We start from the raw sequence: 24,740 nt of genomic DNA, 5'->3' as shown, positions 1-24,740 counted from the left end.
TTTCTTTGCTTTGTTTGAGCTTTTAAAGAAGAAACAAAAAGTAAAGCTCTCTTTTCTCTTTTAATGGACTTCTCTACCGAGTCTAGCATGTTTAGAAGTTTGGAAAGAGTAGCTCCCACTTAGTTCATATGAAAGTTCAACAAAAACTAATTGAAGCTGTCAGGAAAAGACTGTAGAACTAAATTAGTATTCAACTCATGATCCATCGTCAGTCCTAATTGTCCAAGCCTCTCAATAAGTCCAACCATCTTCGATATGCGAGGTCTGAAAAAACTCTTTTCTACTGTCTTGCACTAGAACAATTCCTTAGATATCTCATATCTCTTAGTGCACCATTCACTATTGAACAATTCTCTAAGTTGAAAAATCATGGATTAGACATCCATGTGCTCGTATTGCTTTTGGAGCTCAAGGGTCATACTAGCTAGCAGCATGCAAGCTGCCTGATTATTGTCATCCTTATGACGTTGATATGCCTCCTTATTCTTAGCACTAGCATCATAGGTAGAGATTGGTGGAATAGTTGTGTCAAGAACATATGATTTCTTTTCTTGTCTCAAGACGATCTTGAGGTTCTGAAATCAATCTAGAAAGTTTAGGCCAGTGAATTTGTTTGTATCCGAGATGCTTTGAAGTGGCAAGTTGTTAGCCATGTCTATGAATTATGTTTGAATAGAGAAGATAAAAGCGATAAATATAATCATGCATAAACTATTTAAAATAGGCTTTAAAATTTTAAATAGTTCTCTCGTTATTTTATATATAAAATGACAATCTTCAAAGTCATTTCGAAAAAATCTCTTTTAAGATCTTTCTATTAGGCTAAGATCCTGTTCAACTTACTATGACCTTGAGTGTGCTTAACAAGCCATGAGATGCACTCATGGCTAAAAATTTTGAAGTCGGTTAATCAAATTAACCGACTTTGAAATAAATATATTTAAAGGTCTTTATTACATGTATGCACTTAAACTGATTATATATATATATATATATTAATGATATGCTACATTCAATTATCAAGAGGGATTTTCTTACCTGTATTAACTCACACATTTTTTCTATCCTTGTGTATGAATAAATGACTTAAATTTAATCATCAAAAATAAAATATAAAATACACTTTATGTAGATATTAATATATGAAAACTATACCCTAAGCTTAAGTTATTAATATATTATACTTTATATAGTATATTTATTAAGGTACAATATATAGTCTATACTATATAGAGTATCATAGACTATAATAACTTATTTTTTTATAAATTATTAATAAACTATAGTAATATAGTATAAATAATATTAATATAGTAAGGTATATTAAACTAGTAATATTAGTGTCCTATTGTAATATAATTAATATTAATAATTTAATGTAGTAACTTATTAATATATATAAGTATATTAATGTTACTATCGTATAACTTATATTACTAAAGTAAGTTATATTAATATTAGTATTCTATAGTAATATAACTTATATTAATAATTAACTATATTATAATATATAACAATATATTATATATTATATAGTATACTTATTAATATACTAATTACTCTAACAATTTACTATTATATATAACAATTTACTATTATATATAACAATATACTATTATATAGTATATATGTTATATGCCTTCTTAGTATACTTATATACTATATAAGTAAATATTAACTATATATAGTAACATATTAATACACAATGCATTGTATTAGTATATAGTTATACACTATATATAATTTACATCAATACAATATACATATATACTATATAACTATATAAAGTAAATATTAATATAGTCTATATTGTTTACAGTTATACATTATATAATACATATCTTAATACACTATAGATACTATACTTATTAATACACGAATTAATCAATAAATAGTATAACAAATATAATTAGTCAAAAATTACATATTAATAATAAACTATATTAGTATATTAGTAAAATTATAAGTAATAATGTAGTATGTGGTAACATGAAGTACATTATTAATATATTTTTAAATAAATTAAAAAATAAAAAGGTTAAAAAAATTTGATTAAAACCAATTAAACTAACTAAAGTCAGTTAAAGTTGCTAAATCGGTTTGGTTCAATTATTTTTTTTAGAAAAATCAATTAAATCAATTAATAATATTTCTTAACTAAATTAACCGATTTAACTGAATGCTCACCCTTAAACGTTAACTAAAGAAGAAGATATGAGAGAAATAAAATATATTATTCCACACGACCCAATAAACTTATGTCGACTATTGGTATATTTTTTTCCCTATGCTTACATTGAAATTAAAAGGGGCTAGTTATAATACAGCCTATCTTATTCCTAAAAGAACTCTACTTTTAATTGTCAAGTATAATTAGAATAATTAACAAAAAATATAATTAAAATAAGTGTTCTATTTTTAAGTAAAACATAACTAGCCTACTTTTCCTAAACTAACTTAACTACCCAAGTTGGTAGTGTTAACAAGAAGCCCAACCTAAGTAGACAACTCATGTATGCATGACCCACAAGCGTGTTGGTCTTGCATAGCAAGTCCACTAATTTGCTTCGTTTCACATAACTCATCATTCTAGTTCCCATGTGACTCAATCCTACTAGCGTCTTTTGTGCACGACGACAACTCTCATTCGTTGTCAACTCGCTAATTGCGTAGATTAGGCTTGTCATTGATTTGCAAGTCGTGATGATATGGTTGTGATGATAAAAGTAATCTATTTAATGATTTTTTTTATCGTATTATACACATTGGTGGTAAATAATGAGAAAGTAATGGAAATGAATTTTATGTGAAGAAAAATGTCATGATATGACCTAGTTAATAAATTCTTTTCTATGATTTTAAAAATTTTTTTAGAGCAAAACAATGCAAATCTCTTATCATTGGTCTTAATGGGCCATGTAAGATTTTTCTGTGAATAATGGGCCTAACCCAATACGGACAGGCATGCAAGCCCAAAAAAGGAGCAAAAGAAACGGTCTGAAATTACAAAAAGAGCCACTGGTTAGGGCTTTGAAAACACAGAGAAAAGGAAAGGCGAGCCAACATTTTGCTAAAAAGCTTCCACAGTCTTCTTCTCACTTCCAACTCTTCAAGGGACTGAAACATTGAAGAAGAAGAAGAAGAATAGATCCGCGACGAAACAATAACACCAGGAGAAAATGGCGTTGGCATTCGACGAGTTCGGTAGGCCCTTCATTATACTAAAAGAGCAAGAGCAGAAAACAAGGCTGAGAGGGATTGAAGCCCAAAAAGCCAACATTTCCGCGGGCAGGGCGGTGGCTCGGATCCTCAGAACCTCTCTCGGCCCCAAGGGCATGGATAAGATGCTCCAAAGCCCCGACGGCGATGTCACCATCAGTTAACTCTTTTTAACCTCTTCTTCCTTTTTTATCTTTTTGTTTATTAAATTTTTTTCTTGATCTCCAAGTTCTTGGTTACTGGATTAGGGTTTTTTAGAAATGAATTTTCTGTTATGGATCTGTTTGACGTGGAACTTCGAAATGAGAAGGTAGTTAGGTTAAGTTGTTTGTGGAGAGAAATGTTAGGCTTATTGGTAATTTTGGGATTTGTAGTTACTTTAGAAACTTGATTACTTTTTGTTTCTTTAGGTAAAGTTAATGTAGATAAACTATGCTGACTTAACCTTATAAGCTTAGTGTTTCAGGACAAAGCTTGTTGAAGTTTATATTTCAGGAGTTATTGTTGAACCTAAGCATATCAGATTTTTTTATTTGCAATTATGCTTAGATTGTGTTTGACGTTTCCTGATGTTTTTTCTTTTTTGGGATTTTGTCAGCAAATGATGGGGCTACAATATTGGAGCAGATGGATGTTGATAATCAAATTGCTAAATTGATGGTTGAACTGTCTCGGAGCCAGGATTATGAAATTGGTGATGGAACAACTGGTGTTGTTGTCATGGCTGGAGCTCTTCTAGAGCAGGCAGAGCGGCTATTAGAGCGTGGGATTCATCCCATTCGGGTTGCAGAGGGCTATGAAGTGGCTTCTAGAATAGCTGTTGAGCATTTGGAGCGTATAGCTCAGAAGTTTGATTTTGGAACAACAAATATAGAGCCTTTGGTTCAAACTTGCATGACCACCCTGTCCTCAAAAATGTAAGTTTCCTAGCTCTTTTTCCTGGTCTGTTGCTGCACTTTCTATTGCCCTTATGATGTTCAGATTGCCATAATGCATGACTAGAAACATTCATATTATGACTATAACAGGCACTATACTAGCTTCTTATGTTGCCAGGGCTAAATTTTTGCTTGCATCTTGCTCTGCTGTAAGGAGAAATTATGTCTAATTTGTTGCAAGATGTTCCTTTTTTTTTTTTTTAATTTTGTGAAGGATAATTCATGTGTATATCATCTATCCTATTTTTTTGCTCATCATGATATCCTATGTCAGCCACTGGGATTTGTCATATCAAATTACAGGCTCCTGGTTTCATTGTGTTGCTATCATTATCATGTTAAAAAAAAATTAATTGCTTTACTATATTTCTTCCAGTATAGTAGTCTGCAATTGAATAAAGATTTTCCATAAGGTGATACTTTGATCTGTACAAGGTGCCATTAAGCTTGACTTTAATGCATTATGTTGTGGAAGCTTTTAAACGAATTACAGGTGCTAGTATTATCTAGTTTGGTAAGAACAATGTTTCTAAATGTTAGTTCAAACTGTTCAAATGCTGACACCTTAACTTGCAAGGATATTAGTTGGTCTTGATTGGTAGTCCTTTTGGTTACATTTTCCCCTTATTGTCTTTTCCTGAATGATCGTCAAATTCAGATCTCAATGTTGACTTTTTGGGATGTTTGCAAGATTGAAATAACCACTGGGGTGTTTATGGTGGTGTGTTGAACCATCTGAATTATGTGGCTCTTGGCTCAGTTAAAACATGCCATCATCTAGCAATTATAAACTTGTTAGCATTGAGAAGTGAGACTCCTAATATTGGGGATTTAAAGGCAAAAAGTTGAGAGTGCATTGCTAGACTGATATATTATGTATATCTTCTGTATTTTGAATTTGCAACCATTTTTTGTTGTTTTACAGTGTGAATCGATGCAAGCGCCCTTTGTCTGAGATTTCTGTTAAAGCAGTTCTTTCTGTTGCTGATCTAGAGAGGAAAGATGTCAATTTAGATTTGATTAAGGTCGAGGGAAAAGTTGGGGGGAAACTGGAAGATACTGAGCTAATATACGGAATCACTGTTGACAAGGACATGAGTCATCCACAGATGCCAAAGCAAATTGGAGATGCAAAAATTGCTATATTAACTTGTCCATTTGAGCCACCTAAGCCAAAGACTAAACATAAGGTGGAGATTGATACAGTGGAAAAGTTTCAGACTTTGCGTCTGCAAGAGCAAAAGTATTTTGATGACATGGTCCAAAAGTGCAAGGTATGGCTGCAGATTTGAGTTTTGAGGAATTTCTTTCTCTATTTTTGATCAACCTTTCATGTTCTATCTTGCTTTAGATTATTCTCTTTGGGGAGAGAGGGGGTGGAGGTGGATTGTTGCTATGGTCACCTTTGCAATTTTGGGGTAGACAACTTGTTCTGATAATAATGTTGTTGCAGGATGTTGGTGCCACCTTGGTTATCTGTCAATGGGGTTTTGATGATGAGGCAAATCATTTATTAATGCACCGGAACTTGCCTGCTGTGAGATGGGTTGGTGGTGTGGAGTTGGAGCTCATAGCAATAGCTACAGGTTTGTTTCTGTTTAGTTTATTTTCATTTCAAGACATGGTAGCCAAATTCATGATAGATAAGTATTTTGTTGCTAACATTTTGTGCAACCTTACTAGCAATCTAATTATGTTTATTTTCATAGGTGGAAGGATTGTGCCAAGGTTCCAAGAGTTGACCCCAGAAAAGCTGGGAAGGGTATGTTTTGCAGCATTCTTTCCTTGTTTATATTTCTTAGAAATGTGTGCTTGATTAATTCCTCTCTTGGAAACTTTTTCATGCATTAGATAGACAACAGGTGAAGCTCAAGTGAGATGATACAATATTTGATGACTTTTAATTTAAGCAAGCACTAATGCATTGCTCATTTGGACTAGCAATCCACGTTTGCTGAATTTTTACAGTTTAAAATCTCAGGTTAATCCCCTGGTATTGCATCTGTATCTTACAGGAAACACTTGTTATTTATTCTATTTTTTTAGGCTGGTTTGGTCAGAGAGAAGTCTTTTGGAACCACAAAAGATAAAATGTTGTACATTGAACACTGTGCAAATTCAAGGGCTGTAACCATATTTATTCGTGGAGGTAGATTCTTTCCCCTTGTTCTATTTGGTTGCAATTGAGTTGTGGCTTATTGCATTATGCTCAATTAATAATAATGGGTTTAGGGTTGCTCATAGAGGTGTAATGCGTTAGGCTGAATTGAGATGGATTAGGGAGATATATCTCATAGAAGGTGTCTCTTGTGTTTGATGATGTATCAGGAAACAAGATGATGATAGAGGAGACCAAGCGCAGTATCCATGATGCATTGTGTGTGGCCAGGAATCTAATCCGCAACAATTCTATAGTCTATGGTGGTGGCTCTGCTGAGATTTCTTGCTCAATTGCTGTAGAGGCAGCTGCAGATAAATATCCAGGAGTTGAGCAGGTATGAAGAAGCATGTGTATTCATCAAAATATTTTAGTATTCCTTTTTCTTGGAGTAATTATATGGTATTTATTTTCTTTTATCCACAGTATGCAATCAGGGCATTTGCAGATGCTTTAGATGCAGTCCCCATGGCACTGGCGGAGAATAGTGGGCTCCAACCCATTGAGACACTATCAGCAGTGAAATCTCAGCAAATTAAGGTAATTATTAATTAGCATGATGACCAATTTTTGTTCTTCTATAATTTCAGCAGCATGGAGTAAAATATTGATTTTGTATCTGATGTGCAGGAGAATAATCCTCACTTTGGAATTGACTGCAATGATGTTGGGACTAATGATATGCGCGAGCAAAACGTCTTTGAGACACTGATTGGGAAGCAGCAGCAGATCTTGCTGGCAACACAAGTTGTTAAGATGATTTTGAAGATCGATGATGTCATTTCTCCATCAGACTACTGAGGTCTAATGTGATTGATGGGTCTGTATGGTTCACCTGAGAGAAACATGTTGTTGGCTTATAATTTTTGAACTGCCACTCCCTTGGTTGATAGAATGATATCACTATTCTTGCTGAGTGGTTACTTGTTTCTTTTCTCTAGTTACTTTCAGTCATCTATGCATTGCCCCTGCTGGATGTAAAAATGCTAGTTAATGTGTAATTTTGGGTTCAAAATTTTGGTTGTTTCCCTCTAATATTTCGTCTCTAGTTGTTATGTTTACATTTTGAGAGTTGAGAACGTAGTAATCTCTTAAATTATTAATGGTTATACTTGTAACTTATTAAGCATAGTTTCGATATAATAATTTTTTATTGTAATGTATAAAGCAATGTGTGCCGTAAATCACATAAAATTAGTTATTAAATTAGGTCTATATTATGTCTTACACAGTATGTGTACTAGTGTTACGAAAAAACAATGATTGGGAAATTTCTTGTGAGATTGTCCTTTATTTTTTCCTAGTTGGTTGGGGTCAGATCAATTTTATACTCTTGATGTGTTGTTTTTCAGCTGGAAGGACATGTGAGGCAACGGTGTTGTTAATTGTACAAGGATCTCTCTTCTATCATATATTGGGCAATTTTATTTTATTTTTTATAGATTTGAAAAAAGAAAATTTAATTTTTTTTTCAAGTAAGGGATTTTACATCAATCAAATATTGTAGTACATATAAGGGACAACTTTATTCTTATATTATGTTAATGCAAATTGCGGAAGAGTTGACACTTGACGGTAAGGGTGTATGGCACTTTGGATGCCTTTGCCTGCTCCAACCATTTCTTATTGTGTAAAGAAACGTGCAATTTTATAACGTTGTTTGTTTGATTAATATCGTTAAGAAAGTTGAAAATATATATTATAAAATTTTAAACTTTAGATATTTAAAAAGTAATATTTTCTATAATTTGAATGCCAAATGTGTAATTATCTCTCATAAATGCGAGCTTCCTATTTTCTTATAAGCTAGGGAAGGCTAGTTGGTGCAAGGAATTATATAATTTTGGTGGCGGACATGAGGCAGAAAGTTGCTTGATGCGAGGGCGTAGCCAAAGGGACAGTCAATAAAAGTGGTACTACTTGGTTCTGTTGGAGAAGGCCCAACAGCTGATGGGGTCCCCTTGTTCATACTTGGGCTTATGTCTTGTCTTCAATGAAGTACTCTGGAGCGAATATTCAGCACCACTTCTTCTTTTGTCCTTCTGGCTACACTCAAAACACATCACTAAGCAAAGACCAAACAGTGCTCAAGTATTGAAATGAGACAATTTTAGGTGAGTAAGCCCGCCGTGCGTTAATTTTACCAAAAAGAAAATTATCAATAAGGAATTCAGTAATAAAAGTAACCTGGCATAAAAACATATAAAAAAAAAACCAAAAAGGAGAAAGGAAAGAAAGCTAGTGTTGAAGTCTTCCTCCCGCCGTGTATCACGCAGCCTAGCTTCCGTAGGTTGGGCCTTAATTGAAACCGGAAAGTGCGCTGAACATCTTGTAAGAGAAAAAGAAGGAAAGAAAGAAATAGTGGCAGTTTAGCCTGCAGTACCAATCTTCCAAATGCTATTTAAGGATGGGATGGCAAGGATTGAGGATAGGTGGTGTCATTTATGGCAACTGGAATTGTCGGAGACAGGACCTTTAATAATAGACGCCTTAGCTGCTCGTGAATTGGTGTCGGTTGAAGCATTCCCATCCTTTTTTTTTTTTTTAAATAATAGTTATAATAATAATAAAAAAGAACAACCCAGATAAAAGGCCCGCAACCGTGCAACTTTGTCAAAAGGTGAACCAACAGGCAGTCGCAATCAATAAGCCAAAAATGGTCCTGGTTTATTACAAAGGAAAACAAAGTTTTGTTAACCGCAGTTTTAAAAATACCTTTTTAAAATTAATTAAAATACAATTTATAGCAATACTTTTTCAGTACATAATAATAAATTTAAAACATGCTCTTGGTGGCAAAGTCTTTTTCTCTTTTGTCCTTTTCTGTAAATCCTTGAACCAATTTCAATTCACACCCTGCTGCCGACTGTACCACCCCATGTGAGGGAAGAAAACCTCTAAGTGCATGAAAAAGAGGGAGAACACTTTCGATGTATAATAATGATGACTCATTTCATCGATTAAATTACACTATTTCTGCTCTTGTTTCTGCCAGCTGATCAAGTGCCTTTACAGAAAGAGACTGATCCAAGCTTTGCAGTTGTATACATCCAAGTCAAGACACACAAAAATTACCAATATACAGAAACATGAATGCTGACGCTTTTAATTACAGTTGGCCTTATTGTTCTTCCATTTTTCTTTTCATGTTTCAATTTTTATCTTTAGTACGTAATTTATTGCTATTAGCAGACCATTGGCGTCGCATGCCTAGCAGCGCGAGCCCTTCTTGCAAACAAGTGAACCCGCCCCGGCTGTGAGCGAGCCGACCAGTGAGGAGGGTCTCGCACCCAGGCTCGAGGCCTTGGCATAACTCGAAGAGGCTCCGGTGCCAGATGGCGTGAAGAAGGCTCCATTCAACATCGAATCCCCGTCGGACCTCCAATTCCAATGCTTCCATTGACTTTGCGGCGCATCCTCGTGTTTAGTAACCTGAATCTTGTTGAATATTGATGTTAGTTTAAAGCTTACTGATATTCTCTACTAATTTCTATCTTGGATACGCTAAAAAGGGGTTCACTGATTGGAGATTTTTGGTCTGACCTCTTTGTTGTATTCGTTATTTGGTGCAAGGAATCTATTGCCCTGGCTGTTGATTGTGGGGTTAGCACTGCCACCGATTGCATACATTTCCCAATGCGTGTAATCATTGTTCACCACGTGAAAATATCCAAGTCTGCATCTGTATGCAAGGTGAAAAGGAAATTATAAGAGCTTTGCATATAGATTTTACTAGTCGTAATTTTTGTTTTGAAAGAAAAGAATTCATGCTTGTGCCTATAGTTCATTATGTATAAGTTTCTAAATTGAATATATATATATATATATATATATATAAATCACATTTGAGAGTGAGTTCCTGTAGAAATAATATAATCCAAATCTGAATTATTAAAATAGTGGATAGCGTGCATAGCTTAATCACCTAAATGCAAACAAAATAATTAGCTTATTGAATGGTTAAGGCTAATGTTTGACTTCAAATTATTTTACCTCGGCATTCTTTGCACAAGCCCTTCTCCAAAATGGTTGAAGGCAATGGTGACTTGCATGTTCTTGTCCTGTTTATAGGAGTCGCTGTGTCCCAAGAGCATGACCTTATTATGATGGGCCAAGTAATTGTTAGAAATGGTGATGGCCGTGGATCCATGAATGGCATCAATCAGCCCATCATTGCAATTAGACAGAGAACAATGGTCCACCCAAACGTGGCTCCCTCCAAAAATAGACACCCCATCACCGTCGGATATAGTCCTCCAACCGTAGTGGCTTGGAGAATCCCTCACGTAAGCATTCCCACCTCTCTTGCAATCATGTATGTTAATCCCGTGGATTATGATGTTCGTCACGTACTGTATAGTAATGCATGGCCCGCCGGCGATGTGAACATTGGCACCTCGGCCGTCGATGGTCTTGAACGAGTTCATCAGCAATTCTTCCTTCAATTTGATCACCATGTCACGAGCAAAAATGATCCACAAAGGTTCGTCTTGGATAACTGCATGCCTAAGAGTGCCAGGTTTTGGGTTGACTGGGTCACGGTCACTGGAGTCAGTGACCACATAGAGTTTGCCATCCCTGCCACCAATGGCATGCTTCCCGAACCCAATGGCACAATCGGCTAGCCTCTGACGGTTATTTTCCCAGTGAGGGTCGCACCGCCAGCAGTCATCAATAGGGTTGCCGGTTCCACATGAGAGATACCCAAGGTTCCTCCTAGCTATAGTAGCATTCCTGACGCTCCTGTATATAAAAACACAGAGTGTACACAGAAGTTAAACAAAAATGTGACACTTGAATAACGGTAACTGTTTAGTTTTCTAATGTAAGATCAAAATGGTATAAAGTTTATGAAATACGTACTCATTGACTTGCTGTACTACTTGCTCAGGGTCCTGAACTGGTGAGGAGAAAATGAAGGTGGGAGCCAGGAGAGGCAAGAACAGTAGAAAGAGGGATAATGGAATTGCCATTATTTCGAAATTTTTATGAGGCAGGTAAAGGGAATGTACAAGGGTGAGGAAATTCTGAGGAGCTGAGAGAAAGGAGGAGGGTTTTTATAAAGGGGTAAAGAGCTTTGATTGAATAAATAAATAATTAAATGGGTGCCCACACTTCCCCTTGAATCTTGCCCTTCATGGGTCCCAGCAGTCCGTTTATATGATCATACTCCACATCTAATTTCTTTTTCTTTTTAATGAAGAACTGATCGTGAGTCTAAGTAGTTTACATCATTGGATAATAAACTCTATTTTACAAATTGGGATCTATTAATCATATTCACTACATTAGTTAATTACAAGCCAATTATTGATGACTTCTTCACTTTTAATATAACCAAATCTTGTATATTATTTTTTAGGTATCAAAAATAAAATTCTTGTACTATATACTTAATACTTATTAGACAAGAGATTTGATCCGCCTCATCAAGTAATTATATTTATGTATATCTTATATATAATTTTCCTTTCTTTTCTTTCTTGATCCATAAATATTAATTTTTAATAAAAAAATACATACACTTATCATTAAATTAAATACTCAGATGTTAAAATATATATTTTGTATATGATCAACATAATAAAATTTGATTGAATCAGATCTTTTTTTTATAATTATAATAATATCAAAGCAAATTAATTTCTCATCTAATAATATATAAATTAACATTAAATTATCTTTTTTTTTAATTTGTACTAATGATAAATGAAAATGAAGGATGGATTTCGAGTTTTGTCAGAGATTTCAGAATAAACCTTAAGGGAAGATTGTAACATTAGTTGGGAAAACTTAATGATAAAGCATTCCATATATAACATGATAATAACATTTATTGGAGTTAAACTCAATTAGGAGCCTTGAAATTAATTGTAAAGCTGATAGTGCCATTAATGGACAGTCACCAACAAGTAGCCAGAAATTAATATCGTTTATGGATGTTTTGATAAATTAATTGAGAAATAATTTTCGTATAAATGTTTAAGACTAATCATTCTCACTATACACCGACACTCTCTCAATTTCCACATCCTTGTCGGTATTGCATTCAAAGTGAAGACAAATTTCCCTGCTTTCTTTCTCCATCACTGGAAATTAACTTATGTCGCAGTTTTCCCAAAAAAAAAAAAAAAGAAATCATTTTTTCCTGAAATTTATTGAACCACGTAAAACTCTTTTGCATAACCCGAACGACAAGTATTAGTACTGGATATCAGTCTGTCAGTAGTAGTGATTTTCCAAAGATTAAACCACCTTGTTTCACTTTGAATTCTTCTACCTCTAGCTGCCAGAGCCAGGCATATGAATGAGACATACCCTAGCCTTTGTTCTCTATAATATGGATATATTTGTGGCTTGAAAAGCCTCTCAATAGTTAGACAACCCCAACTCCTCCCCTTAAATTTTAGTACCTAAAAGGGCAGACATCCATAAATTCATTCAGTAGACTTTCTAACAATGCTGCAGCTTTCATTTTTCTTTTCTTTCTTTACCTTCCCCACCATGGAAATCCTTTCTAGCTTGTCACTTTATATGAATTATTGATATTATGGGCTGAGCCTGAATTTAATCTCCAATCTGCTGATCTTTCCATGCAGATAAGAGCTTGATAGCTGCTCAACCACATGCTATAGCATGTGCTTTCTTTCCATATCTTGAAATAAAATTTAAGTAATAACAAAGGCTTCCAACAATATTGTCAGTTCAGCATTCCAATGCTGGGGCTTTCCTTATCTTATTCCTTGCAATTGTGTCAACAGATAACTGTATGATCAGGACAACATATGTATAATCAGAACAAAACGTGGTTATATATTATATTTGATAATTCGATCCACAAAATAATGTCGAAAAAGTACACCGCCATTGTCTTTTACTTAAAGCTGTTCTCCGAAATAAAAGTACTAAGAAAGCAAGTAAACCCTTTTAAAGTAGACTTCGTCATTTAGTTCTAAGATAATGATTATTATAATTATAATAAAATTCTAATGAAAATTCAAACTCAACTTGGAAAATAGATACATACATTTATTATTAAGTCAAATAATAGAATGTAATATTTTTTTTTTTTTGGATTCCATGTTCAATATTGCAAGAATTTGTTAATTACAAATCACTTAACCTAGTTATGAGATTAATTAGAAAGTAAGTTACACAAATTCATTCAGGTGTAAGACTAATTTCAAGCTTAACACTTAAAACAGAAACCTTCTTTTGTGAAAATAAAAAAATGAAAAATATGAATCTTCCGAAGAAAACACATGCAATATAACTTGCAAAGTTGCACAGGCAAAGAAAATGCTGCATTAAAGTTATGCTCTATCCAATTGTTCACTCTTATTATTATTATCATCAAATTGTTTGCCTTATTATATTTTTCTCTTTGGGGTTAGTGGGGTGGCTGTAAGCTGTTTGTGTTTCGAGCTTCTGAGTTAGGAGATTGAGTGGGCACATGGGGAAGTCCGTACCGTCCGTCAAATTTGTGACACGGTGGCCGTTTCTCTAGGGAAAGGCACGTTCTCCCATGTGACCTTTGTTCCCTTAAGAAAATTCCCATTTCCCCCGAGTGGACCTTTCGATTTCGATTCTCAGGGAATCTAAAGCCGTTGATGACTGCTGGCAGTTGATCCAACTTCTGCTGCACAAGCTGTAAGCAATCAGACCGATGGCAATGGTGGGTTCAAAAAAGGAGACTACAAAAGGCAAAGTCCAATCTTTTCCATCGCCAATTCGCAACTATTTACCAATATTCTAATCCATTTTACAGGTGTTTTGCTAATGCAGGAGCCACGTGGCAGATCACTCTCAGCCATTAGTTTTGCTTTTTCCTTTTGTTAGCCACAGCCAGCCCTAGTTTCCCGTTTTGCAGAAGGTACAATTTTTCCCAAGTTCGCTAGAGTATGTAGTCATGCAAACAAATGATAGCAAGCACCCTGATCCAAATGAACCCACCTTTACGCATTCTTATTTGTTTGCAAGATGGATAAGGCCACTTTACGCTACAATTATTGCCTTTGTGAATCTTGCTTTAAAGGAAATTTGTACCATTCATTCCCAATAATAACTCTTAGATTATAAACAAAAAATGCAGACACATGATTTTCATCCACGTCGTCTCATTCAGGGTTCCTTTATAACTTGTATGTGCATATGCAAAACTGACAAGAAGGAAACATGTGTAGTAGTAGTAGTACAGGGAGCAACTTTGGGACTAGGAAATACGACAAACAGGGGCTCAACAACGTTAACCAGTTAATTGTTTACTTTCAGGTCTGGTTAAATCTCTTGATAGTGCATGGCTGCTCGTGATCCTGCATGTTCACTTTTTATGGCAAAGGCTCTACAATCTCTCAATATTCTTTAGTTAGTAATGACCTTTTTTATCCAAATAATTCCTTGTTTATTTAATCATGTTAGTTTCTTTTTCTCTGATTTAATAATAATAAATAAGAAAAAAAAACAAAAGTTTATACAGTCTTCATTGGCATGATGAAATATCTAAGGTACGATTTATAGCCAAAGGTCAAAAAACATCACATGGCCTGAGCAAGCCATGTGCCCTGCCAATCCTTTAAGTGCCGTGTATGTGTATAATTAAGTCACGAAATTGACACATCCTAAAATTTCATGTTTGCTTATCAATTAGCTAAGGCTGAACTGTGAGGAGGATCCAAATCCCATTTATAGTATAGTACTATTTCGTCTCAGACAAAAATATTTGTTGTAAAGAAGTTTATAAAAGGAAAGTATTTTTTTGCTATATGTCGTTTCTTGTTGCTGAAGGTAAGGGATCATGAGCACCCACCTTTTTCAACATGAGAAAGGAAATGAACAATCGCTTTACCCTTTATAACAGTGTCGTAAAATTCTCTTTTTTTACTTTAATGATATGCAGAATCTAAGTCTGATTTGGTTAATGATGATGAAAATTGGCAAAAGTGAGGGTTGGAAAGTGCACCATCCTCGCTTTTAAAGGCATAATTATGAATGCATATCACACAACGAATAAAGTGCAAAGGACCCAATTGTGTGTAGACTTGGATTCAAGATTTTTATTCTAATTAACCCAGTTACATTATATATATATATATATGTATATATATATATTCTAGATAATGTTACTACATACAAAATCAATATACAATCAAGAGATTGGTGGTTAATTTGGTTTGAGATTGCAAGTTCCGAACGTATACATTAAGCCAGCCATCTAGAAGAGAAACCAATAATACTCCCTCCATATTCTTTTGTCAAATTAATTTCAATTTTGACCTTCATTTTTTTAGAATATAATATGCATTAAAAATTGAAAAAAAAAAACACAAGTTTAAAAAAGTTTTAAACACAAAACTTGCTAAATTTTATAACTTTTTTTAATTATATTTGATATTCAAAAAATAAATGTCAAAGTTGTATTTATTTGACCAAAAATATCGAATATGAATAAATAAAATGGTGCAAATGAGTAAAAATAATCAAATAATCTAAAGCGGGGGAAGTCAAACCAGTCCTAATGATTGGCTCATGTGGTAGTTTGTGAAACTAATAATAGTACTAGCAAACATTCCTATATTTTAGTGCTTTAATTTTTGCCTAAAACTTCAAATTAATATTGGAATAAAAAAGGTTCATTGTATCATATAGAGCCTTTAACTTGCATCATGATTATATGGACTCTGTTCAATCCGCAGGATTACAGCCTTGCTTAAATACACTATAGGAGGAAATCCCACATGAATAAAGTGGTTAGATAATATAATATTTATAATCGACAGAGACATTGGTCTTGAATCTTGATGATGATAATGGAAGCGGATGGGGACGGCCAAGGATTGGGAAGGGGGAAAACACAAGGCAATGGGACAGTGATTACCATTTGCAAATGCAAATGCAGAAACACTTTGATTTGCCTAAAATGAAATTACAAACGAGGGCTTGTAACTCTGAAACATAGACGGAGTGAAAGCAACAATTACAAGAACATCCCAGTCATTGGAGAGAGCCTTACCCACAGGCCACAAGTGCCTACTGGCGATCAAGCCCTCGCCTGCTGGAGGCTTGGCTAGGGGTTGGTCCATGGGGAATGGCCTATATTGCTATCGGCCCAAAATTAATCCGGGCTGCTGTATGTTTTTAATTTTTCATAATATGATCGGAAGTATCTTTGAATTTCATTTAATTTAATAATCTCCTCTGACAATTTAGAGAGTGAAGTCCACTCTCTCACATCTATTTAATGCATTTAAAATATTTTTATGTAAAAAATTTCCCGAAGGGTGGTCGTATGTGTAGCATAGATGAAACCTTGAAAAGAAAAATGAAAGCCCAGGCTATGGGCAACATCACCAAGCTCAGTTCAGAGATCAGAGCCAATTGTCCACATCAATGTTCCCGTTCGGCTTTATGTCACACCAACACATCAAACAAGATAATGGGTAACGGATTATAATTATTTCATCACAAACATGCAAGGCTGAGCTTGGGTGCAGTTTAGTTTGGTTTGGCTTGAAGAGAAAATTCACAACAAAAGAATAATTTGGGTTATCATATTTCTATGGCCAAATCAATTCATAAAATAATAGTTGCTAGAATGAAGTGTTCAAGTTTGAAAAACAATACTAAATCAATTCCTAAAATGACATGACAAAATGTAGACTTCGGAAAAGTTTCATGGTTGATTGTTGCTGCGAGGGAGTGTGGCCACCAAGAGCAGGAATGGGTGCTAATGAGGGCCCATTGCCGAGGATGGTTATTAATGAATGATCGATGGCAAGGCAAAGGGTATGATGTGGAGAAGAGGGGAATGCTCATATTTTATTTCCCAAAGGTGACAGTGAGCCTATCAAATCAAAATCATAACTTCAATTTTGATTTTAAGCTCAAATTTAATTCCATAAACTACAAAACAAAATCCCCATAAGTTAGTTTTACACAAATATACGAAGCCAAAAACATAGGGTTCCCAGCGTACCAGTCGGCTGAATTTTTGTGTAACATCCTTGAGCATGGGAGAAGGATAAAATGACTTTTGACATATTTAAAAAAAAAAACCTTAAAATTGTATTTTTTTAACAAAATAGAGTATAATTATATTAAGTGTGGCATATTAGTTTATTTATAAATTTGTTTGTTATAATTGGTCCTTATTGCTTAGTATTTCTTAACAATAATAGTAACAACAACAACAAAAGGACGTTGGGCCAATACTAACCTTGTTGTTTTGGTAGTGAAAATCACATGCCCAGTGATTATTCTCAACTTACCATATAAAAGAGAAACCCTTTCCATGATTTTGCCACAGACCAGACCCTCCGGGAAGAAAAGGGAGGTGGTATAACACTTCATTAGCCCTGTGGAAGTTGGTGTCCCCTCACTGTGGGTCTGAGACTGATCCAATGTCCCTTGGGCCATCCACTGAACCAGTTGAGTATCAGTGAATTTAAGAATGCAATTTTAACACAAGTAATCAATGAACCTTAACAGAAGTTTCAACTATTAACAACTTAAGCCCTATGTGCTAACCATTTTCTTAGGAAACTGATCTTGAACCATTTGCTTGGGCCCTTGCTACCTAACTTAAATCTTCACAATTCTTTGGTTTGTTTCTATTTACAAAATAAACATGGAAATCTAAACACCAAATGCAATGTGTGGTTTGATAAGCTAATGGATGACATGGTGTAAGAGATGAGGGGGAAACCACTGAATTCCTAATTGAGATCAATATCAACCCGCTCAGGGTTTCCCCTTTCTGTCTGATTGTTAACTAGCTCTATGCCTAGCTGACCTTTGTCTCCTGCACCAAATGCATAAAGCTTCCCTGATTCAGTGAGTGCAAATGTATGGGCATTCCAGTATATTGAGTTTGTAAGGCTGATCTGTACCACCCGTTCATTCACTTGCTTCAATGACGTCACCAGTTCTGGGCTCAACACATTAGCATGCCTATTCCCCTGCCAGATAAGCAATAAACCAAAATGTTGATAGTTACTCAATGAATTGATACCCCTTTCTTTCCCATGTTCAAGGGCAACATATATAATATCGTGTCCAATTAAAAATAGGATATGCATTACAGACAATTGCTGTTCTTCAAGGGCAACTTGGCATAATTGATAAATACACATCAGATGCTGTGGTTTCACTGCATTACTACATTTTTTTTTTTTTATAATTGGGGAGGGGGGTTTCGAATCCTGCTCTATAGGCAGGAGGATAATGCACCAACCAATGAGCCAAATGCTCGGGTGCCACTGCATTACTACATTTGAAATCAATAGCTTTCTCGAACGTGACCCCTCAAAAACAAGGTAAAAGAGAGAAAAATTGTATATCATAATGGTGTGTTTATTTAAGCAATTGGAAACAAAACAGTTAACAATCAATGCCATCTCAAAAAAAAAAAGAGAAAAGCTTCTCTACAAGGTAAATCATAAATGCCCTCAAACAGAGGCATATGCAGCATATTATAAGGAAAACCAGAGAAAATGTGTTGCATCTTTGAAACTAATCTTAATGGTTGATATCCTGTTCCTTTCAAAAAATATTTCAAAAATCTTCCAATGTGCATTTTATATTAGAAAATAGTGAAATAGTATGAAATAATGATCAGGTTTGAGGCTTAATCTGAGCTCAAGCATCCTGCATATCTTTTATTTGAAAATTCAGGAAAGGAAATTAGGCAGAACCTTCCATAAAACCAAATAAGGGCAAAGTTAATCACAACAGAAAGTTATAAGGGAAGGGAAAGTCAAACCTGTCCTTCAGCAACAGTATTATGTCCTAGGCTAGCGGATTCCCCACAACCAAAAGAGTATACATCACCATCATCAGATACCACAAAAGTTGTGTAGTCCCCTGTAGCAACATGAACTGCTTTGACCTTGCCCAATGCTTCCACCACCTTAGGAACTGATTCACACTCTTCATTTCCATGACCTAAACACCCATAACGTCCCCAACCCCATGTGCAAACCCGACCATCTCGACCTACAACAGCAGCATGCCAAGCACCAGCAGCAACCACCATTGGCTGAAGGTTCAAAAGCTGAAATTGTTCAATTAATCGAGGGTGCTTTTCATCAGTTCTTGAGCCATGCCCGAGCTTCCCACCCAAGCCACAACCAACAGAGTACACTGACCTAATGATTCCATAAGAACAGCACACCACTAAGTAACAATTCCAATAACTCATTCAACTATTCAATATTTGACATGTTGCTATATATGAAACAACAGGATAGATGGACTTTGAGATTCTGAAAAAAAAAATCCTATACTATTACGATTATACAGGACCATCATTCATTATTTCAAAGATTTGTAATGGTAAGTCATGATAACTTTTCTGAGAGCTAATTCAGATGAGGTTTTTTCTAAAATGGGGCAGGAAACATAAGTACGCTGGTTGATCAAGAAATTTTCTACAATCTTAGGTAACTTAATCACATGCCCTCTAATGTGAAGACGTTTTAAAGATTGTCGTATGATAATCAAGAACAGTTTAGATGCCAGTTTAAAAATGATTTAAGGGCTTTCTTAAAAGGAATTCAGAAGAACTAACATGCCACTCGGTTGACAAGCTAGGCAAAGGAGGTAGCAGTATCCAGCTGCAATTTGCACTACTGGTATGTTCTCTAGTGCCCCCAATAGGGGCTGGGGCTCCACATCATTTGGCTCAGTTTGGTGACCAAGCTTGCTATCTTTGCCCCAAGAGAATGTGTAAACTCTGCCCTCTCTGGATAACACAGCAGTGAAAAAGTTTCCAATTGCAGCTTGCACCACAAATATGTCTTTCAAAGACTCAACAGGCTGCGGAGTTGTAACTAGCTTAGTTCCTTGAACCCCATATTCTGCTTCGCCAAAGGAATCCTTTCCAAAGGCATAAACTCTCCCAGCATCACTAATCAGCATTGTCCTGCCAGCCCCAGCAGCTGCTTGGATGATTCGAATGCCTTGCAGAGATCTACAACATAATGGAGCTCGATTAACTCTTCACATTTACAATTTTACAGTGTCAGGCATACATAGTGATAAAAATATTGGCAACCTTATTTGCCGAGGCCGCCATTCTTCTTCAGTAGTGCCATGACCTAACTGTCCTGAGCTATTAGAGCCAAATGAGTAAACTACTCCTGTTGATGTCACAGCAATGCTGTGACCAGGCCCTGCAATTGCCTGTGATTTCTCCCTCCTGCAACATGCTTCCCCAGCCAGCAGAAACCTCAGGACCAATTTCCACGATCCCCCACATCTTTGCTTCAAACTTTGACGTTCTTCGTCAGTCATTGGCTTAAATATAGCTCTTTTTTGGCACATGTCAAGAGCAGCAAGCTCCGATATGGATAATTCATAATCTGGGGCAAAGTTTGCTGGCTGCCTAAAGAAGGAGCATGTTGCCTGGAACACATGTTTACAAAATCAAATCAGCCAGCATTATCAATTCTAACATTTAAAAGGAGCTTCATTTTCAGAAAGTCAACGAAAAATCCACTTGCCTCTAGTTTTGCAAGATCTTGAGGATCCAAATTACAGGCAGTAAGGACATGAAGAACAATGGAAGGATTAGCAGCCAAAGGGAATTCTCCAGGAGTGGAGTCCCCAAAGCAATGACGTACTTGTCGCTGAAATGTGGGTACAGAAGCAGCAACAATAGCAGTAATTGGTTGATCAGGTATGTTATGGTATTGTATAGTTGGGGTTCCGCTTGCTGTGGCATCCATGGGCACTGCCCAAGTTTTGCAGTGCCCAAACTTGGCAAACGAGAAGATCTAAATTTCTGACAATTAGGAAACATTGGGTACAATAATCACTAAAAAACCCTCCAATTATCCAAACTACCTCCTAATACTAAAAGCTTTGTTGACTTCAATCTAGAAGTGCCAAAATATCTACCTTAAATAATGGATTGATCAGCAAACTTCAAATCTCAAACCTACAATAGAAAACGAAAAAAGATTCTCATAAAAACTCCTCATATCACAACAAGAGAAAAGAAAAACATTTTACACCACAAACTATGTGATCATTTCACAAATCACAAACCAAAGGTGTATCTTTTAAACCACGTGAGCAACGTTATCCAATAGGAGAGGCTCAGATGATCAAAGCGAAAAGCCCGATCATTCAATGATTGGCCAAAGCCAACAAAATATAGACCAGGTTGGATGATCCAAATTGTGACCGGCGAGCCAAAATGGCCAAGCACAGAGACAAGAAAACCGCAAAAACAGTGGCAGAAGAGCTTGTAGAAATGATCAAAAGCACAAAAGTCTAAACCACGAAATTTAAGGAGAAAAAACACCGAAGGAAGAAAACTTTGAAGAGAAGAATACTAAGTCCTCCATGAAAAGCATATTCCACACTCAAAAGAAAACCCAGAAAAGCAAAGAATTCCCACATAAGAAGGAGACACTCCTGTTCACGTAAACTCACTAAACAAAAAGGTCAGATTGATCATTGACCTGATCAAATATCAACCAGGAAAGCAAAATCAACATCCACCGTTCAGAAAACAGGGGATATAAAAAAAGAATCCTTCTTTTTGAGAAACCCAGGTCATCAAAACCATCAGATAATCAAAATTGAAAAAAGTACACTCGATCACGTAACCGTCAGAAGCAGAGAATCCAAAGAATAAAAAAACAGAGCAGAATCACATATTTAATACTACGTTTTTTCTTATGGTAATTCTATAATATGATCATTACAGATCAAGCCAGAATAATATAGAGATGAAAATTTACATATCAGAAAGACCCATGATTCCTGAAAACCCATCTGCATCTGTCAATAATTGAAGAGAATTACCAAATTTTTTCAGCCCAAAAATAAGAAAACTGCAAAATTTAGATCAAATTGAAGAACAGGGAAGTGGGTATATTTAATCAGAGTCTCTACTCTGTTTTATCTAAAGGGTCTTGAAAAATAGATTGTGATTGGGATTTCAGAGAGGGTAAAAGAAAAGGCAGAGATTTTTTTTTTTTGTGTTAGCTTTGTTAGCTTTATTGGTGTGTTAATTTTCCAAGGAAGAGGTGAGAGTTTCTCTTCTTCTCAATAGCTAATACGTTTTTTAAAGCGATGAGGTGCCCTTCAGGCTGTACACTACACCCAATAAATTTATACTAGTAGACTTCCTGAGACAAGTTTTACACGTCAGCTTCCTCTAAACTATGGTAACTGACTTACCACAACCTCTGGTTCAACGAAATCTGAGGGGGTAAAATATTTTCCCTCAAAGATGATAAGAGAAGAGAGGTGGGTGAATAAAAATAGAAGACCCCTTTTTTCTTCTTTTGCTGTTACCGTGGAGTTCCCACAAAGCTTTGGAATTTAGACAAGTTACAGCATTCCGGATTCACTCGCAATTTTCACTTCACAACACAAATAAAATCCTCATTGAGTCTAGTGATTTCAAGATCATTCAACTGTTTACTTTTAGATGATTTGAATTTAACATTTGCATGTTGAAGAAAGTCCAAGCCAAATATGTCAGTATCAATTTGGTTGGGGTATATGTCAGTAGCATATACATATATCAAGTCGGCGTTTTTGTTCTTTAGATGGGACTTGCTAGCTATATAAGCACCAGCAGGGAAAATCAGGGTTTCCTTTAAGCCACTAGATTTTGCGGCAGAAAAAATGAGTAATGGTCAGCTTCCTTTTTTTTTTTTTTTTTGTGTTTTTTTCGCGAAGAAACCAAGTCCCAATCAGGGTAAGCTAGACGTGTGAACCAAGGAGCTAGCTTCATTGGCCTTTGTGAAATCTACGAAACATAAGGGTGAGAAGGGTCCACAGCCCACATGTACCAGACACAGACTGGCGAGGTTTCTTCATTTGCACCTTTGCAAGAAATTCATGTTGGATTTGCAATCAGTAGAACCAACTATCAGATAACATGCATGTAAGTTTGGTGATCTGATTAGAGATATAAGGCGTATTTCATTTGCATGCTGTAGCTTATACTAATACATCGAGAATTCCCCTATCCAAATCCACGGGGTGCTAATAGGTTCATTTAGATTTCAATATATGCCTTGATTCAATTAATTTCCATGAAAGAGTATGATATAGGCTCAGCTGAGCTTTTTAAGTATGTATATATGTAAACGTTATAAACAATCACAACATGCTAAATTGCTAACCAAAAGCTAGTAGTATTAACATGTAATTTATCATTCAAAAGCATAAGTTGGAGAATAGACAGCCTCTATTGTCCTCAGCTCTTAACTTCCAAGAGAGAGAGAGAGAAGAAAGACAGGGAGACGGAGATGAAGAATTATGGAGGAGCGAGTGATAGGAACAGAGTGACTTTATACACAAAGCAGATAAAACTTGAATTAACCTTGTTCTAAGAGTTAAACCCTTGTCCAGCAGGAACTCCTCCTTAATGCCGAGCTTTCTTTACATTTTGAACCAGGTCGAAGGCTCAACTCAAATGTTGTAATCACAGTCACAATTCTATGGCTCCAAACAAGTTTATTTATCAAGTCCAAAAGCTTTTCTTCCTCCCTGGCTTTAGTTTGAGAAAATATTTTTCATAATATTAATGGAGAATTGAAACACGAATCTTACCTTAACCATAGACAATGGAGGTTTATAGGGAGGGAGAAAACTATCACCAACAGTCTAAGGTTTCCCATATATCGGTCGATGCTGGCTGCAAGGCTTTTCTGCATTAATATTTGCTTTGTCTTTGCAAACACAAGAAATGGATTAGCTACACTACTTCAGTACTGCCAGCCAGGTTTTCTAGTTTCTATACTTGGCAGGTGTCCACTATGACTAGAAAGTTAAAAACAATATAAATTTTATATAAAGAAAAAATACTTTAGAGAAGTAACGTAAAGGTTTTGAGAACATAAATCTTTTTATGTGGTGCCCTTAAATTACGAAATGCGAACACTACTTAGTCAATGATTGCTAATGATTTTGGCAGTAAAAACGTTCACATAAATGAAGCAAGTAGGATGAAGAAGCAAACACATGATTCAGTTGAAAAGAAAAAAAAAGAAAAAAGAAAAAGAACCCTAAACTTGGTAAAGAGTTGGACGCCAATTTGGTTTTAGATATATATATATATATATATATATATGTATAATAGTACAATAATCATAAATATAATTTTTATTTTAAAAAAAGAAAAATTCAAACCTGATTATTTGAGTAAAGGGATATTCATTCAAGTATTCATATTATCTATAATTTATAATATCTTTATAAGAGTATGGATATTGAGAACATTGCATAAAATTTATTCAATTTGTAAATAAAAATTTTAATTATATTAGATGACTTTTATTGAATTCTAAATTCGAATAATAATAATAATTTATTATAATACATAAATAATTAAGTATAATATTTGTCTGATACTAAAAAATCTTTTTTTTTTGGAGATGTATTAAAAATTGATTTTATGTAAA

General features: G+C 35.1%; 3 protein-coding genes across 5 annotated transcripts; 1 reads left to right on the top strand and 2 right to left on the bottom strand.

Moving 5' to 3' along the window:
- The first annotated feature begins 3,053 nt into the window (after nt 1–3,053).
- Nucleotides 3,054–7,352, top strand: LOC110423048 (T-complex protein 1 subunit epsilon). The gene is made up of 9 exons (XM_021437149.2): nt 3,054–3,378; nt 3,818–4,136; nt 5,083–5,431; nt 5,611–5,743; nt 5,867–5,919; nt 6,204–6,306; nt 6,486–6,652; nt 6,742–6,855; nt 6,946–7,352. The coding sequence occupies exons 1-9, from the start codon at nt 3,180–3,182 to the stop codon at nt 7,114–7,116; spliced, it is 1,608 nt and encodes a 535-aa protein (XP_021292824.1). The 5' UTR covers nt 3,054–3,179; the 3' UTR covers nt 7,117–7,352.
- Nucleotides 7,353–9,217: 1,865 nt separating this feature from the next.
- On the bottom strand, nt 9,218–11,354 carry LOC110423372 (Pectate lyase family protein). Its single transcript, XM_021437591.1, has 4 exons — nt 11,179–11,354; nt 10,309–11,058; nt 9,859–9,997; nt 9,218–9,747 (listed from the first exon to the last, which is right to left on the bottom strand). The coding sequence occupies exons 1-4, from the start codon at nt 11,286–11,288 to the stop codon at nt 9,526–9,528; spliced, it is 1,221 nt and encodes a 406-aa protein (XP_021293266.1). The 5' UTR covers nt 11,289–11,354; the 3' UTR covers nt 9,218–9,525.
- A 6,229-nt stretch (nt 11,355–17,583) lies between these two features.
- On the bottom strand, nt 17,584–22,403 carry LOC110423371 (Regulator of chromosome condensation (RCC1) family protein). 3 transcript variants are annotated; one of them, XM_021437588.1, is made up of 7 exons: nt 22,062–22,403; nt 21,211–21,250; nt 20,814–21,094; nt 20,366–20,715; nt 19,880–20,281; nt 19,073–19,457; nt 17,584–18,269 (listed from the first exon to the last, which is right to left on the bottom strand). In XM_021437588.1, the coding sequence occupies exons 3-7, from the start codon at nt 21,036–21,038 to the stop codon at nt 18,027–18,029; spliced, it is 1,605 nt and encodes a 534-aa protein (XP_021293263.1). In that variant the 5' UTR covers nt 21,039–21,094; nt 21,211–21,250; nt 22,062–22,403; the 3' UTR covers nt 17,584–18,026. The 3 variants fall into 3 exon arrangements, with proteins under 3 accessions (XP_021293263.1, XP_021293264.1, XP_021293265.1); XM_021437589.1 differs by having other exon boundaries at nt 22,126–22,403; XM_021437590.2 differs by lacking the exon at nt 22,062–22,403 and adding an exon at nt 21,361–22,047.
- Between the last annotated feature and the right edge of the window lie 2,337 nt (nt 22,404–24,740).

This window comes from Theobroma umbraticum, unplaced genomic scaffold (assembly GCF_002168275.2).
Source record: "Theobroma umbraticum cultivar Fairchild unplaced genomic scaffold, ASM216827v3 scaffold_20.0, whole genome shotgun sequence".
Classification (NCBI taxonomy): Eukaryota; Viridiplantae; Streptophyta; class Magnoliopsida; order Malvales; family Malvaceae; genus Theobroma; species Theobroma umbraticum.
This window is presented reverse-complemented; position numbering and strand designations above follow the sequence as displayed.